This window comes from Dipodomys spectabilis, unplaced genomic scaffold (assembly GCF_019054845.1).
Source record: "Dipodomys spectabilis isolate Male_0828 unplaced genomic scaffold, ASM1905484v1 ptg000024l, whole genome shotgun sequence".
NCBI classification, from domain to species: Eukaryota; Metazoa; Chordata; class Mammalia; order Rodentia; family Heteromyidae; genus Dipodomys; species Dipodomys spectabilis.
Genome location: NW_024870701.1, coordinates 26,268,432 through 26,283,344, shown reverse-complemented (window position 1 = coordinate 26,283,344; position 14,913 = coordinate 26,268,432). Strand labels below are relative to the sequence as shown.

General features: G+C 38.8%; 1 protein-coding gene across 2 annotated transcripts in view; it reads left to right on the top strand.

The window, feature by feature from the left end:
* The window catches only part of Dym (dymeclin), a 322,312-nt gene that overhangs the window by 13,547 nt on the left and 293,852 nt on the right, over nucleotides 1–14,913 (top strand). Inside the window, exon 2 of one of the 2 annotated variants that reach the window (XM_042675227.1) lies at nucleotides 2,587–2,778. In XM_042675227.1, the coding sequence (XP_042531161.1) occupies nucleotides 2,639–2,778 (140 nt within the window). In that variant the 5' untranslated portion in view covers nucleotides 2,587–2,638. The remainder of the gene's footprint in view (nucleotides 1–2,586; nucleotides 2,779–14,913) is intronic. The other variant, XM_042675228.1, reaches the window with a different exon arrangement.

The window sequence follows — 14,913 nt, the reverse complement described above, 5'->3', positions numbered from 1 at the left end:
CTTTGAAGTGTGTATTGCTACAAACATCAGCAAGATCAGTCTTCTCATTTCCAGCATGCAGGTATGTAAGGTATATTGTCTCATTCATCAACAAAATTACTGATTTATTATCTACATAATGCTGTCAGTGTTATATTATTGAGCCAAAAATAAACTTTTTGTCTTTTAGGGATGTTGATAGAACTGGCCTCTGGTTAGAGTTGGGACCAGGAGAGATTTGAAAGTAGTAAATAAGCTGTTTTTGAAACTAGAAGTTAGAATTCATAACTAACAAATTAGAGAAAGAAAAACTGACAGCCTAAGAAGTCTTTTGATGTACAACAAGATGGTAATGCATGAACACTCAGAGGCAGGCTTTTCAAGTCTTATCTTATTCTGGCTTTCATAATAGGGTTTAGGAGGGCTGGGAAGGTGGCTAAGTGGTAGAGCGCTTGCCTTGCATGCATGAGGCCCTGGGTTCGATTCCTCAGCACCACAGAAGCAAAAAGAAAAAAGCCGGAAGTGGTGCTGTGGCCCAAGTGGTAGAGCACTAGCTTTGAGCTGAAGAGCTGAGGGACAGCACCCAGGCCCAGAGTTCAGGCCCCATGACCGGACCCCCCAAAAAAATAGGGTTTAGGAAATTAAAAAAATAGTAGTAGCATTGTTTGTGTGTATGTATGTGTGTGTAACTCTTGGCCTGAATCTTTATAGAAGAGATGCCGTTGGAACTTAGCTTTTGTTTTGCATTCTGGCAGGTGGGGAGCAGGTGGAGTACCTTGGTGACTGTTGCTTGAATGATCTTGTTTCTCCTGAAGAGTCCAGTTCCCTTGAGCATAGTCTTCTTTCTATTCTTAGCTAACAGCACCCTATGTTCTTGCCACTTGGGCAAGGTAAACTGCACAGGGTGCCTTAGCAAGTCCACTAGTTGTCCTTGGGTTCTGGCCTTTTCTGCCTCTGAGTAGGAGTTGCTGTTCTCATGCTTTGTGATGTGCCCTTGAAGGCTTTGCCTTTTCCCTTTTTAGCCCATCTCAATTGTTTCCCATCTTTGGAGATTTTTTAAAGTTTCTGCTTCCCTGAAAATTTCCATAGCATGGCTGTCTAATCACAACTTTTAAAAACTATTTTTGACATTATTTCTAGGGTTTTGTAAAGAAAAAATGGAGAAGAAACCTGTGCTTTGTGTTTGGTAGATTTTTCTCAATTTTCCCTGTATTCTACCAAGACTCCTCTGATAAATGTTCAGGATTTATTCATTGATATTGTTATTGTTTCAATAGTACTGGTTTGATCAGTTATTTTTGTACTTAATTTTATGGTCTATCCTAACAGTTTTGCAGTAGAAGATAGACAAAAGATATGAATAATAATGGCCTCATGGACAGAGAAATGCAAATTAAAACTGCTGAAGAACCAATTTTTTCTACCTATTGGTAGGGATCAAACAGTTTCATTAAGCAGTGAGGGTATGGAGTGGAGAAATAGGCTTTGCTGGTGGGCTGTAAGTTGGTTAGATCTCTCATTGGAGAATCAAAGAGCCTGTAAACTACCTAAATATCATTCAGTTATAAAATAGAATGTTAATTAAATAGTTTCAAAAGACGTGAAGTGCTTCAGGGATGGACAGGAAGTAATTTCCAGTATTTATTGATCAGTGGTAAAAACAATTGGAGTCAAATATCATGTGCCATGGTTTGTGTAAAATGAAGTTTAGCTTGGTACTGGGAGCTCATGCCTATAATCCTAGCTACTTCAAGAGGCTGAGATCTGAGGATCTCGTTTCAAAGCCGGGTTTGAACTCTGGGCCTGAGCACTGTCCCTGAGCCCTTCAGCTCAAGGTGAACACTACCACTTGAACCATAGTGCCACTTCCGGTTTTCTAGTAGTTCATTGGAGATAAGGGTCTCACAGACTTTTCTGCCTGGACTGGCTTTGAACCGCAATCCTCAGATCTCAGTCTCTGGGTAGCTAGGATTTCAGGTATGAGCCACTGGCATCGGGCCTTCTTGCAGATTATTCACTCATTCATTTTAGAGAATCCTGGTTATATCCTCTCAACAGAAATATAAATTAAGGTAGTTCCTATCATCAAAAAAATAAAATAAGCAAAAAAAAATAACCCTCAAAGTTTAGCAGATCAGACAACATTAAATGTGACTTGTTTGGAATTGGGGGCTCATTCACTAGATGCAGATAATTCAGGACAGTCCCCTGTAAGTGTAGGCAGCATATGTTAATTACTTGAACATACTTTCTCCTCTTGCACAGTTGAGTTGAGTATTATAGTCTCTGTATTCCTTTAGCACTTCTGTCTTAGTTGTAAAAGTTCATTTTTCAGACTAATTATATTGTTATGAATTTGCTTTGAGACATTTTCTTGGGGAGACTTAGTTCATCCTAAGATCTGTGGGACAAGTAGAGATTGTTTTTGTTTGTGTTGGCTAAATTAGTTTTAGTCCCATTTTCCTCTTCTAACTGTATCTTATGTCTAATATACTTACAATGAGAAAGGTATTTCATTTTCTAAGTTTGTAAGTATATATATGTATATCAAGGTTAGGAAAATTTATGACTTTTTTCAATAATTTTTATTTTGTTTCCGTTTTTTAGGTGGTTTTGTGGAAATGCAGGTGTGAGGACAAGTTATCTACCACATTAGAAGATGGGATCAAAGAGCAGCAGGATCAGTGATCTGCCTAAAAATGAGTACTTGAAAAAGTTATCAGGCACAGAATCTGTCTCTGAAAATGACCCATTTTGGAATCAGCTTCTTTCGTTTTCTTTCCCTGCACCAACTAGCAGGTAAGAGATTGCTTGGAGGTTAAAAATATATATAGAAGGCCACATGAACTTGTGTGTTATGCTGCTTTTTATAAAGTATGTTTTAATGTTGTTTCGCTCTGTCACACATGTACCAGTAGAAAATCAAAATGGTAGAAAAATGTGAGACAAGTTTTTCTCTTCTGTTCTTCTATTCAGCCACCTTCTTCCTCCGCAGATGTTGCTGGCAGCATGTTCTTCTAAATCCTTCAGATGTAGTACACAATTATTGACATATCCTATGTAGTCTCATAAAATTGTTTAAATACATATGTAGTATACTATCCCATGCTTTTTTCCCCTCACAGTTAAGGAAAATATATCTTTCATTTTTAAGCACATAAGCATTCTTTGTAATGGCTACAGAGTATTCTTAGAATAGATTGACTTAGACTAGTTAGATTTAGACTATTTCTAGTCATTTGTTCGATCAGGTAGTGGTGTATATATCCTTTCTCACACACAAGAATATTCTCTAGTATAAATTTCTTGAAGCAGCATTGTTGCATCAAACTGTAAGTACAGAGGATGGGAATGTGGCTTAGTGGTAGAATGCTTGCCTAGCATGCATGAAGCCCTTGATTCTATTTCTCAGTACCACATAAACAGAAAAAGCCATAAGTGGTGCTGTGGCTCAAGTGGTAGAGTCCTGGCCTGAAGCGAAAGAAGCTCAAGGACAGTGCCCAGGCCCTGAGTTCAAGCACTAGGACTAGGGGGAAAAAAAAACCTAAAAAAAACTGTTACTACATTTTAACTTTTGGGTATCAGTTTGATAGGTGAAAACAACATCTCATTTTAAATCTTATATAAAGAATAGGCCAGAACTGGTGGCTCATGCCTATAATCCTAGGTACTTATGAGACTGAGATCTGAGGATAATGGTTCAAAGCCAGTCGGGACAGGAAAGTCTGTGAGACTTTTTTTTGTCAATCGTGGGGCTTGAACTCTGGGCCTGGGTGCTGTCCCTGTGCTCTTCAGTTCAAGGCGAGTGCTCTACCACAGCACCACTTCCAGTTTTCTAGTGGTTTATTGGAGATAAGAGTCTCGTGGACTTTCCTGCCCAGGCTCGCTTTGAACTGTGATCCTCAGATCTCAGCCTCCTTGAGGCTAGGATTATAGGCGTGAGCCACCAGTGCCTGGCTCTGTGGGACTCTTATTTCCAGTTAACCACCAGAAAACAGAAATGGTAGAACGCTAGCCTTGAGTGAAAAAGCTCAGGGACAGTGCCCAGGTCCTGAGTTTAAGCCCCATGGCTGACAAAAAAGTAAAAAAAAGAAGAATATGACGTATAATATGTAATGTATAGAGTATAAATATAGTGCAGTACAAACATAATGCAGAGTAGGTAGCATATTGAATTCTCATATGCTTAATAATTTTAAAAATATTGTTATTCTTTTTTGGTGTTGGTACTAGGGATTGAACTCAGAGCTGGGGTGTTGCTCCCGAGCTGCTTTTGCTCAAGGCTAGCATTGTACCCCTTGAGCCATAGCTCCACTTCTGGTTTTTCTGTCTTTTTTGGTAATTTATTGGAGATAAAAATCTCATGGACTTTTCATATCTGGACTGGCTTTGAACCATGATTCTCAGATTCTCAGCCTTCTAAATAGCTAGGATTACAGGTGTGAGCCACTCACAATCATCACAATCAGCTAAAAATGTATTATTCTTCTTATTATTTGCAATGTAATGAAATAGGTATTCACATAAAGATGCTCATTATCTTTTTGTTAAAGTACATGTTTTAAGTTCCTTGAAATTCAGCTATTCAACAAGTATTTATAGAAGGCCATTACTTATCAAAGCATATACTGGGTGCTAGACACAGCAATGGAGATGACAAAGATTCCTCTCATAGAATGAGTCTGGCAGAAAAATAACAAAAAATTACACCAGTATTATTACATTTGTATAGAGTCCTTGAGGAGGAGCCCAGGGACTAGAATGCAGGGTGATAGCTCAGTGGATAGCAGAGGGTGTGAAATCTGTCCACTAGTGTTTCAGGAGTAGAGTCATAAAGGAAAGGACCAGGGAGAGGGAATACAACAGATCCCTGGGCCCATGGAATAAGATGCTGAAGCTGCCTTGGGAAGACTGTGCTTTGCCAAGCACTGGGAACTGGTAGAGCAAAAGCATGGGAACCAGAAAGAAAGTGATCCCCAAACCAAAGCTTAGACAGATGGGCCCACCAGCATGGGGCCCAGATGGGACACCTTATTGTGTTCTCCTGTGTGGCATCGTACTGCAGATCCAGTGCCTCCAGGAAGGAGAAGAGCTCATCCACTCTCAGCCAGGAAACCACCCTGCCACTGCTCCAATACCACTGCCTTAAAACATTAATTTTTTTAACAGTTCTATTCTGATTGGCTGATTAATACATCCATCCAGGATGTATTAGTTCTAGTTCTCATAATACGTGAATATGTTATATGACAAAGGGAATTAGAGTCACACGTGGAGCTAAGATTTCTAACCAGTGATTTTAAAATAGGAAGATAAGCATGGATTATTTAGATGGGCCTAATGTGATCACAAGGATTCTTAAAAGTGGGAAAGAAAGGGAGGGAAGAAGTCAGTCATGTGATGTGATGTGAGGTGATGTGATGTGAGGTGAAGTGAAGAGAGCTCAGCCTGTCATATCTGGCTGGCTGTGAAGGTAGAAGAAGGGAATGAGCCAAGAAATATGAGTAGCTTTATGGGGTTGGATTTGGAGTTGGGGAGGGAAACTTTTTCTGCCAAGGACTATTTGGATATTTATAATGTCATTATAGGCCCTACAAAATTATCAATGCAGGCAGATGGGCCACTGGCATCTGATAAGAATATAATGTGTATATATATATATATATGTATATATATATATATATATCCTATTACAAACCAAATGATTTTGTAGGCCTCACAATGCCTGTGGGCCTACATTTTTTGCCCCTGAAACCAGGAGGGGCAAGGAAACAGATTTCTTTCACTTTAGAACCTTGTATTTTATTTTGATTTTAGCTCATTGAGAACCTGTATCAGATTTCTGACCCACAGAGCTATAAGATAATAAATTTATATTGTTTACACAATTACCTTTTTTTGTTGTTGTTGTTGGTAGTGGGGCTTGAACTCGGCCTGGGTGCTGTCCCTGAGTTTTTCTGCTCAAGGTCAGCAGTCTATCACTCTGAGCCACAGTGCAACTTCTGGTTTTCTGGTGTTAATTGGGTGGGGATTGAGTCTCATCCGTTTCCTGCCCATGCTCTCTTTGAACTGTGATACTCCCATCTCAGCGTCTTGAATATTACAGGTGTGAGCCACCAGTGCCTGGCACACAATTATTTTTTGGTAACATTTATAGAAAACTAATACAATTAAAAAAATTAGCATACCTCAGTTTGCAAGGAGAGTTTCATTGTGGCATATCCATACATGCATACTATGTATTCCAATCAACCTCATTCACTCTCATCAATTTTCCTTATCCCACTCTTCCTCCTAGAAATAATGTCAACAGTTTTCATTTTTTAATTTTCATACATGCAAACAAACTACTTCGACCATATTTACTCTCACTCTCTTTTCTTTAGCCTCCTAAAACTAATACAATATGATTTATGTTTCAATATCAGGTTATAACTGAATGCTTTTAATGTATTGTCAGATTTATACATCCATCTCCACAGTCAAATGGAAGAAGACTATAATCATCCTGTAAAGGAAACTTATACCCATTAGCAGTCACTTCCTAATTTTTTCCAACCCCTCCTTCATTATTTTAGTTTGGTTTCCTCTGTAAGTTTCTCTCTTCTAGAGCTTTCATATAAATGGAGTCATATGTTATATGGACTTTTGTGATTGATGTTGTTGGCTTAGCGTTATGTTCAAATGTTATAAAATATACTAGTTCTCATTCCTTTTTATTACTTGGTAATATTCCATTGTTTGAATATATGACATTTTCACTTGCCTAGCTAATTAGGTTTGTTACTGCATTTGTTTTTTTTTTTTTGGTGGGTCATGGGTGCTATCCCTGCACTCTTCAGCTCAAGGCCAGTGCTCTACCATTTGAGCCACAGCACCACTTCTGGTTTTCTAGTGGTTTATTGGAGATAAGAGTCTCATGGGCTTTCCTGCTTGGGCTGGCTTTGAACCTTGATCCTCAGATCTCAGCCTCCTGAGTAGCTAGGATTTACAGGTGTGAGCCACTGGCTCCCGGACCTACATATTTTAATGTAGATTAAGAAAGACTTAAAAAAAAACATAATCATAACCCTAGTATCATATTTAACAAGGTTAGCAAAAGTTCTTACTATTCAGTATACGTTTAAATTCCTGTAGTTATTTTATAGTTTATTATAACTAGGATCCAAATAGGTACATACATATTTTTTCCAGCTTTGCAAAAATTGTTATTAAGGATTTGAACAAATTCCATAACTCATGTAATAAGTACAATATTGTTGCACAATATCACCCCTTCGTTCTCTTTCCCCCATTGTCCCCATCCTACCCCTTCCCATAAGTTTCATAGTTCATTTTTTACATATGCATGTTGAATACAATTTGAAAGCATTTGGTCACGCTTCCTCCCTCCATTCCTATGCCTTGGCCTTTGCCCCTTGCCTAAACACCCCCGCCCCCTCAATTTATGTTTTAATTTCCTGGAATTTGTTTTGATAAATAGTACAGTATTTTAGATGTTTAGAGGACATACTCCTTTGGGTTTCTTCCCTATTCTTCCCTAAGTGTATCCTTCTTTAGTCAGTTTGTGTGTAATACACAGATCCCTGTGTAAGTTACTGTGTCCAGTTGTATTTTAGATTTACCTTCCACATATGATTAAAAACAGGTGCCATTTGTCTCTCTGAGCTTGGCTACTTCACTTAACATTTGTTCTAAGTCTGTTCATTTCCCTGCAAATGAAAAATTACTGTTTTATGGGTAAGAAAAATTCCATTGTGTATAAGTACAACATTTTGTTGATGTAGTCATCTCTTGTAGAGCATCTGGGCTGTTTCCATAACTTGGCTATTGTGAATAGTGCAGCAGTGAACATGGATATGCAAGTGTCTTTTTTTTTTTTTTTTTTTTTGGGTCTGGTCGTGGGGCCTGAACTCTGGGCCTGGGCACTGTCCCTCAGCTCTTCAGCTCAAGGCTAGTGCTCTACCACTTGAGCCACAGTGCCACTTCCGGCTTTTTTCTTTTTGCTTATGTGGTGCTGAGGAATTGAACCAGGGCCTCATGCATGCAAGGCAAGCGCTCTACCACTGAGCCACCTTCCCAGCCCCATATGCAAGTGTCTTTACTGTATTCTGTCTTGTTATGTTCTGGGTGAAGGCCCAGGAGAGGTATGATTAGATTATAGGGTAGTTGTGTGTTTAGCTTTTTAGGACTCTCCAAACCACCATCCAGAGTGGTTTACTAGTTTACATTCCTACCAACAGTGCAATAGGGTTCCTTTTCCCCTACATCCCCACCAGCATTTGTTATTGTTCCAATTATTAATGTTGTCCTATCTAACTGGGGTGAGATAGAACCTCAATGTTTTTTTTAAACATTTAAAAATGTTATTATAAAGATGATGTACAGAGGGGTTACCATTTCATAAGTCAGGTAATGAGTACATTTCTTTTTTTTTGTTTTGTCAGTCATGGGCTTGAGCTCAGGGCTTGGGCACTGTGCCTCAGCTCTTTTGCTTAAAGCTAGTGTTCTACTACTTTGAGTCACAACTCTACTTTTGGTTTTTGAGTGGTTAATTGGAGTCTCACGGGGACTTTTCTTCCTGGTCTTGCTTTGAACTGTGATCCTCGTTCTTAGCCTCCTAAGTAGTTAGGCTTACTGGCGTGAGCCCCCAGCATCTGGCTGGTCTCTACCCTTCCTTCACTATCACTAAGCCATAATTCCCACTCCTGATTTTCTCTTTTTTTATGGAGTGATAACCATTAGTTTAAAAAGACAGTGAAGGCAGGTACTGATGGCTCATGCCTGTGATCCTAGCTATTCAGGAGACTGAGATCTGAGGAACACGGTTTGAAGCCAGCCCAGGGAGGAAAGTCTGAGACTATCTCCAATTAATCATAGAAAAAGCTGGAAGAGGTGCTGTGGCTCATTCCTCAGTACCACATAAACAGAAAAAGCCAGAAATGGGCTGGGAAGTTGGCTCAGTGGTAGAGTGCTTGCCTTGCATGCATGAGGCCCTGGGTTGGATTCCTCAGCACCACATAAGCAGAAAAAAGCCGGAAATGGTGTTGTGGCTCAAGTGGTAGAGCGCTAGCCTTGAGCTGAAGAGCTGAGGGACAGCGCCCAGGCCCAGAGTTCAGACCCCACGACCAGACCAAAAAAAAAAAAAAGAAAAAAGAAAAAAAGCCAGAAGTGGCCCTGTGGCTCAAGTGGTATAGTGCTAGCCTTGAGTAAAAAAGGAGCTTAGTGATAGCACCCAGGCCCATAGTTCAAGCCTCAGGACTAAAAAAAGTAAAGAACTGGTTTTAATGTTCTTACCTGTAATTCTGGGCTTTGGAGGCCTACTCAGAGGATCATGAGTTCAAGTCTACCATGGGCTATACTGCAGAGACTCTGTTTTCAAAAACTGAAGCCAAAACCAATACTAAAAACAAAAACAAGAGAATAGGCACTGTCTTTAAAATTCTAATAAAATGTGTTAGGAATGAACATATGCAGCAATTTAACCAGTGTTCTGATGATCACTTTAATCTTGATTGAAAGTCTTCAAATTATTTGTTCAACTGTTTTACAATTAGACCAGAGCTTGACTATAATATTTGTGCTTAAACAATATGCTCTTTATAAATGCTGTTCAGAGACCTTTTCTGCGTTATGAAAATTGTATTTTGCATACTGAGCACTAGATGGTGCTCATATAAGGCAAAAAGGCAGCTTTGGCAGTCATTTAAAACTCTTTTTTTTGGATTAGCAGGATACTACATATTTATTGTTAACATTTATCATTCATGCATTCATTCATTCTAGTACTGGGAATTGAACTCAGGATTTCACACTTATTAGGCAGGTACTCTCCTGCATGAGCTATGCTCCTAGCACTTTTTTTTTTTTTACCAGTCCTGGGGCTTTGAACTCAGGGCCTGGACACTGTCCCTGAGCTTCTTTCACTCAAGGCTAACACTCTACCACTTGAGCCACAGAGCCACTTCTGGCTTTTTCTGTTTATGTGGTACTGAGGAATTGAACCCAGGGCTTCATGCATGTTAGGCAAGCACTCTACCACTAAGCCACAGTCTCCTAGCACATTTTTTAAAACAGGTTTAAATAAAATATAAAAAGAAAGGAAAAAAAAGACAAAAATGTATAATGGAAGTTTCTCTTGTTGGCATTTTGATTGTTTGTCTTTTTAGTTCTTTTTCATTTAAAGTTCTTATTTAAAGATCAAGGTTACCATTCCAGTGCTTGAGCCACACTTCTACATTCAGCGTTTTGGTGGGTAATTGGAAATAAGACTCTCAAGTACTTTCCTGCCCAGGTTGGATTCAAGCTGCAATCCTCAGATCTCTGCTTGCTGAGTAGCTAGGCATGAGCTATTTATTAGTGCCTAGTGATATATTTCCTTTTTAATAAATGGAAATATTTTTAAATTATTTTGCTTAAACATTCATTTTTGAGGCTTCCCATTTGTCAGGCACTGTTTTACATGCTGAAAACATGAAGGTCAAGTTCCCTTCTCACACAGCTTATATATTATTGGAGGAGATGGGCAATAAACAAATGAACAAATATATAAAGTCATTCTGGGGTATGCCAACTATAATAAAGACAATAAAGCAGAACAAGGTCACAGAATATGATGGAGTGAGCAGAACATTTCTGTACATCGGAGTCACCAGGAAATCAGACTTTGAGCAGAGACACTAGTGAAGCCAGTAGTAAACATGCAGATTTCGGAGAAGAGCATGCTAGTAGAGAGCATCAGAAGCATCAAGAGCCTGAAGCAAGAGTTTATTCTGAATGTCAGAAGAATAGGAAAAAGGCCAACATGGTGGGTAGTGAACATGTAAACAAATTATATAGGGACTTAGGTTGTACTGAAGATTGTTTTATATTTTATGGTATTTCTGGAGACAAGCATGATTGATGTTGGTATTGGGCAGTTGCATCTATTTTGTTATAATTTAATATCTTATAGTAGACCAAGATTTTACTCACAGAATTTTGGATTATAAAATATACATAGCATAAAATGTATTAAACTATTGTTAAATGTGTAATTCAGTTGTTTTAAGTGTGCTTACAACTGTTACACACTATCCCGACTCTTCATTTCCAGAACTTTTTCATTTGAAACAGAAATATTGTACTTACACCAGACACCAGTAGATCATGCCTATATTCTTAGCTACTCAAGAGGCTGAGATTTGAGGTACAATCCTCAAATATATATTTAAAAAAAACATCCTCCATTCGTTTGTACATTGTTAAGTTCTGATGACAAGTTTGATTTTACTTTGAGATTTTTTTTCTATAAAAAAAGTACATTGTGCTAATAGGCTTTAATAATCTTGTACATATTATGGTTAATTCATGATTTATTGAGCCCTAATGTAGGAAGCAGGGGGCTTGTTTCCTTAAAGCATCTGTTTTCTTGTTGAATTCTGTTATCAATCTACTGTTACTCCCAAATATGACAAAACTGAGGCTTAGGAACATTGTCCAAGGTTAGACAGTTCCTAGGAAGGATCACATTTCAACTAGGTTTATATAGCTCAGATGAATTCTATTGGCTATCATATGACACAGTATTCTTTTGGAAATGTAGATTAATCATGGACCAAGCTTCACATAAAAACTAAAGAGCTGGGTGTGTCAGTGCCTCACTCCTGTAATCCTGGCTACTCAGGACGCTGAGATCTGAGAATCAGTGGTTCAAAGCCATGTGGGGCAGAAAAGTCCATGAGACTCTTATCTCCAACCACCAGAAAGCCTGAAGTGGTGCTATGGCTCAAGTGGTAGAGCTCCACCTTGAGCTGAAGAGCTCAGGGACAATGCCCAGGCTCAGAGTTCAAGCCCCAGGACTGACAAAAAAAGAAAAAGGGAAAAAAAAAAAAAGATTAAAGAGCTGGTAATCTTTGAAAAAGAAGTGAGATTATATTTTCACATTATAAACTCATCAAAACTATGGGTCAAAATCACTGGTACCTTATGTTTTGATGTCTTTTTTTTTTTTTTTTTGTCGGTTGTGGGGCCTGAACTCCAGGCCTGGGCACTGGCCCTCAGCTCTTCAGCTCAAGGCTAGCGTTCTACCACTTGAGCCACAGCGCCACTTCCAGCTTTTTCTGCTTATGTGGTTGCTGAGGAATCGAACCCAGGGCCTTGTGCATGCAAGGCAAGCACCCTACCATCGAGCCAACTTCCCAGCCCTTGAGGTCATGTTTTTACAAAAATACACGTAAGCAGATGAAAAATCTGTCTAGTATTTTACCTTGTTTGAGTGGAGTGTGTCTTTCTGGCTAAGAAGCTGCTCAAATGATCCTTTCTTAGTTTCTTTATTAGCTTCGTCACTTGAGAAATAGGAAAGAGATCTTTATTGAATTAACTTAAAAATTTCTAGCTGGAAGAAACAATTACGTGCTGGTACATTTTTTTTTTGATCTTTGGTGCCTGTCTCTGTACTTTTATTCTTTTTGGCATACTTTATATACAGTTTTATTAGGACTTTTAAAATTGAAACAGTCTGCTCTGTCACAGAGGTGAGATACTAAACTGTCTTCTAAATTCTCTTTGAATCTTTCATCATAGGTTTCCTTGGGTGGTGACCAAAATAACCTACGAGGCCATTTTATAATGTAATAAATAATTCGAGACTTTCCTTAGTGTGTTATTTTCTCAAGTTGAGGGATCACAAGAAGTTCAGTTATATCTTGAGTCAAAACTTTCATTTTCTGACCTTCACGTGAACCTTTTTTTGTACCAGTATTGGGACTTGAACTTAGGACTTTGGCCACCCCAGCTTTTCTGACTCGAGGCTGGCACTCTGACACTTGAACTATAGCTTTACTTTCAGCTTTTTGGTGGTTAATAGGAGATAGAAGTTTCACAGTGCTAGGCGCTGGTTTGAAGCCAGCCTGGGCAAGAAACTCTGTGAGACTCTTACCTACAGTTAACCACCAAGAAGTCAGAAGTGGTGCTGTGGCTCAAGTGGTACAGTGCTAGCCTTGCGCAAGAAAGCTCGACAGTGTCCAAGCCCTGAGTTTAAGCCCAAGGACTGGCACAAAAAAAAAAAAAGGCTTATGGACTTCCCTGCCTGGCTGGTCTCAGCTTCCTGAATAGCTAGGATTACAGGTGTGTGCCACTATACAACTCTTCATTTTTACCTTTCTATGCAAAATTATTTAGAAGATGAGTTTGCCCAGGATTACTTACTCCTTCAACTAAGAGGTTTTGTTTTGTTTTATTTTGGTCTGTTGTGGGGCTTAAATTCTGGGCCTGGGTGCTGTCCCTCAGTTCTTCATCTCAAGGCGAGCGCTCTACCACTTGAGTCACAGCTCCACTTCTGGTTTTCTGGTGGTTTATTGGAGATAAGAGTCTCATGGACTTTTTCTGCCCAAGCTGACTTTGAACTGTGATCCTCAGATCTCAGCCTCCTGAGTAGCTAGGATTACAGGCATGAGCCACTGGCACCCAGCTGTTGTTTTTTTTTTTAACAAGCATTTTTGTTAGCATAGATATTGTAAAAGACAATTTTGTAATCTACTGGTACTGGGGATTGATGCTAGGGTCTCTGGCATGCTAGGCCTGTTATCACACCACTGAACAACATCCCCAGCCCTTAAACTGAAAGTTAACTTGATTCTGGGAGGGGTGTGGGTGGGGAGAGTATAACCAGCATTGTTAGGGAATACTCCAAGTTTTATTCCAAGTATCCTTTGAGTCTTTTCCTCATTGTGTTGGAGGAATTTAACTTTAAGTCATTTTTTAATTCCTTACTTTCTCAAGAAAATAAACATAATATTATCTAGTGTAGTAGCTGATGAAATTTTGACAGTTTAATAGTTACAGTTCTTTCATTTTGGCAGTTGAATGACAGCATATAGAATTGTCTGTAAAACCCATGAATATAAACAGTGTTTTGGTTTTGCTTGATATATTAAAATTGCTATACTAAATGTATATGCAACTTTTATTCTTTGACTTTTTCTTATGAATAGGCCTTTTTAGAAAACTAACAGTTGCACAGTTGAACTAGTAAATGGGCCGATTCTTGTTATTTTATGAATGATTCCTGGTAATTTTCTCTGCTAACATAAGGGGAAGATATTCAGAAATGCTTCTATGCTCTTCTGAATGATTAGTTCAGAATGATTTGTTGATTAACTCAGACTATGTCTTAAACTTCAAACATTTGTCAGAATAGGTATGTTGTAAAGTCAATTTTGAAGTAAATTTATGGCAGAACTTTCAATGAAAGGTATTAGAACATTTTTAGTACTTTATAAAACTTGTAATTATAGTTTCATTGCTCAGCAGACCAGTGTTCAGAAGTCTAATTTTCCCCCAGCAACTTTTTGTGCATCTGCTGTTCTTTAAAGATTGGAACTTTCAGTTTTTTATATTTCATTATTGAGATTTGGGAGTAATGTACTAAATGTACCTTGAAATAAATAAAGCCAATCTAAGTAACTGAAAGTTGTGATTTAGAGAATATATAATTTAAAGTTTTAGCTTCCCTGAAAAACTAAAGTTTTTTGGTATCATAGCAGTTTCAAAAAAGTCAACCATCAGGGTTGTATCTAGATATACAATTTCTTTTAAGTATTTATAGAAATTTCAGGTGGTTAGAGCAGTGTTTATAAGTTGATATTATGTAGGTTTGCTTGAAATAAGAAAGTATTTAAGGGGCTGGGAAGGTGGCTCAGTGGTAGAGCACTTGCCTTGCATGCATGAGGCCCTGGGTTCGATTCCTCAGCACCACATAAGCAAAAAAAAAAAAAAGCCAGAAGTGGCGCTGTGGCTCAAGTGGTAGAGCGCTAGCCTTGAGCTGAAGAGCTGAGGGACAGCGCCCAGGCCCAGAGTTCAGGCCCATGACCAGACCGCCCCCCCCCCCCACCCCCCCCCCCCCCCCCGCCAAAAAAAGAAAGTATTTAATGCCTATATTGAAAAGTATTAACC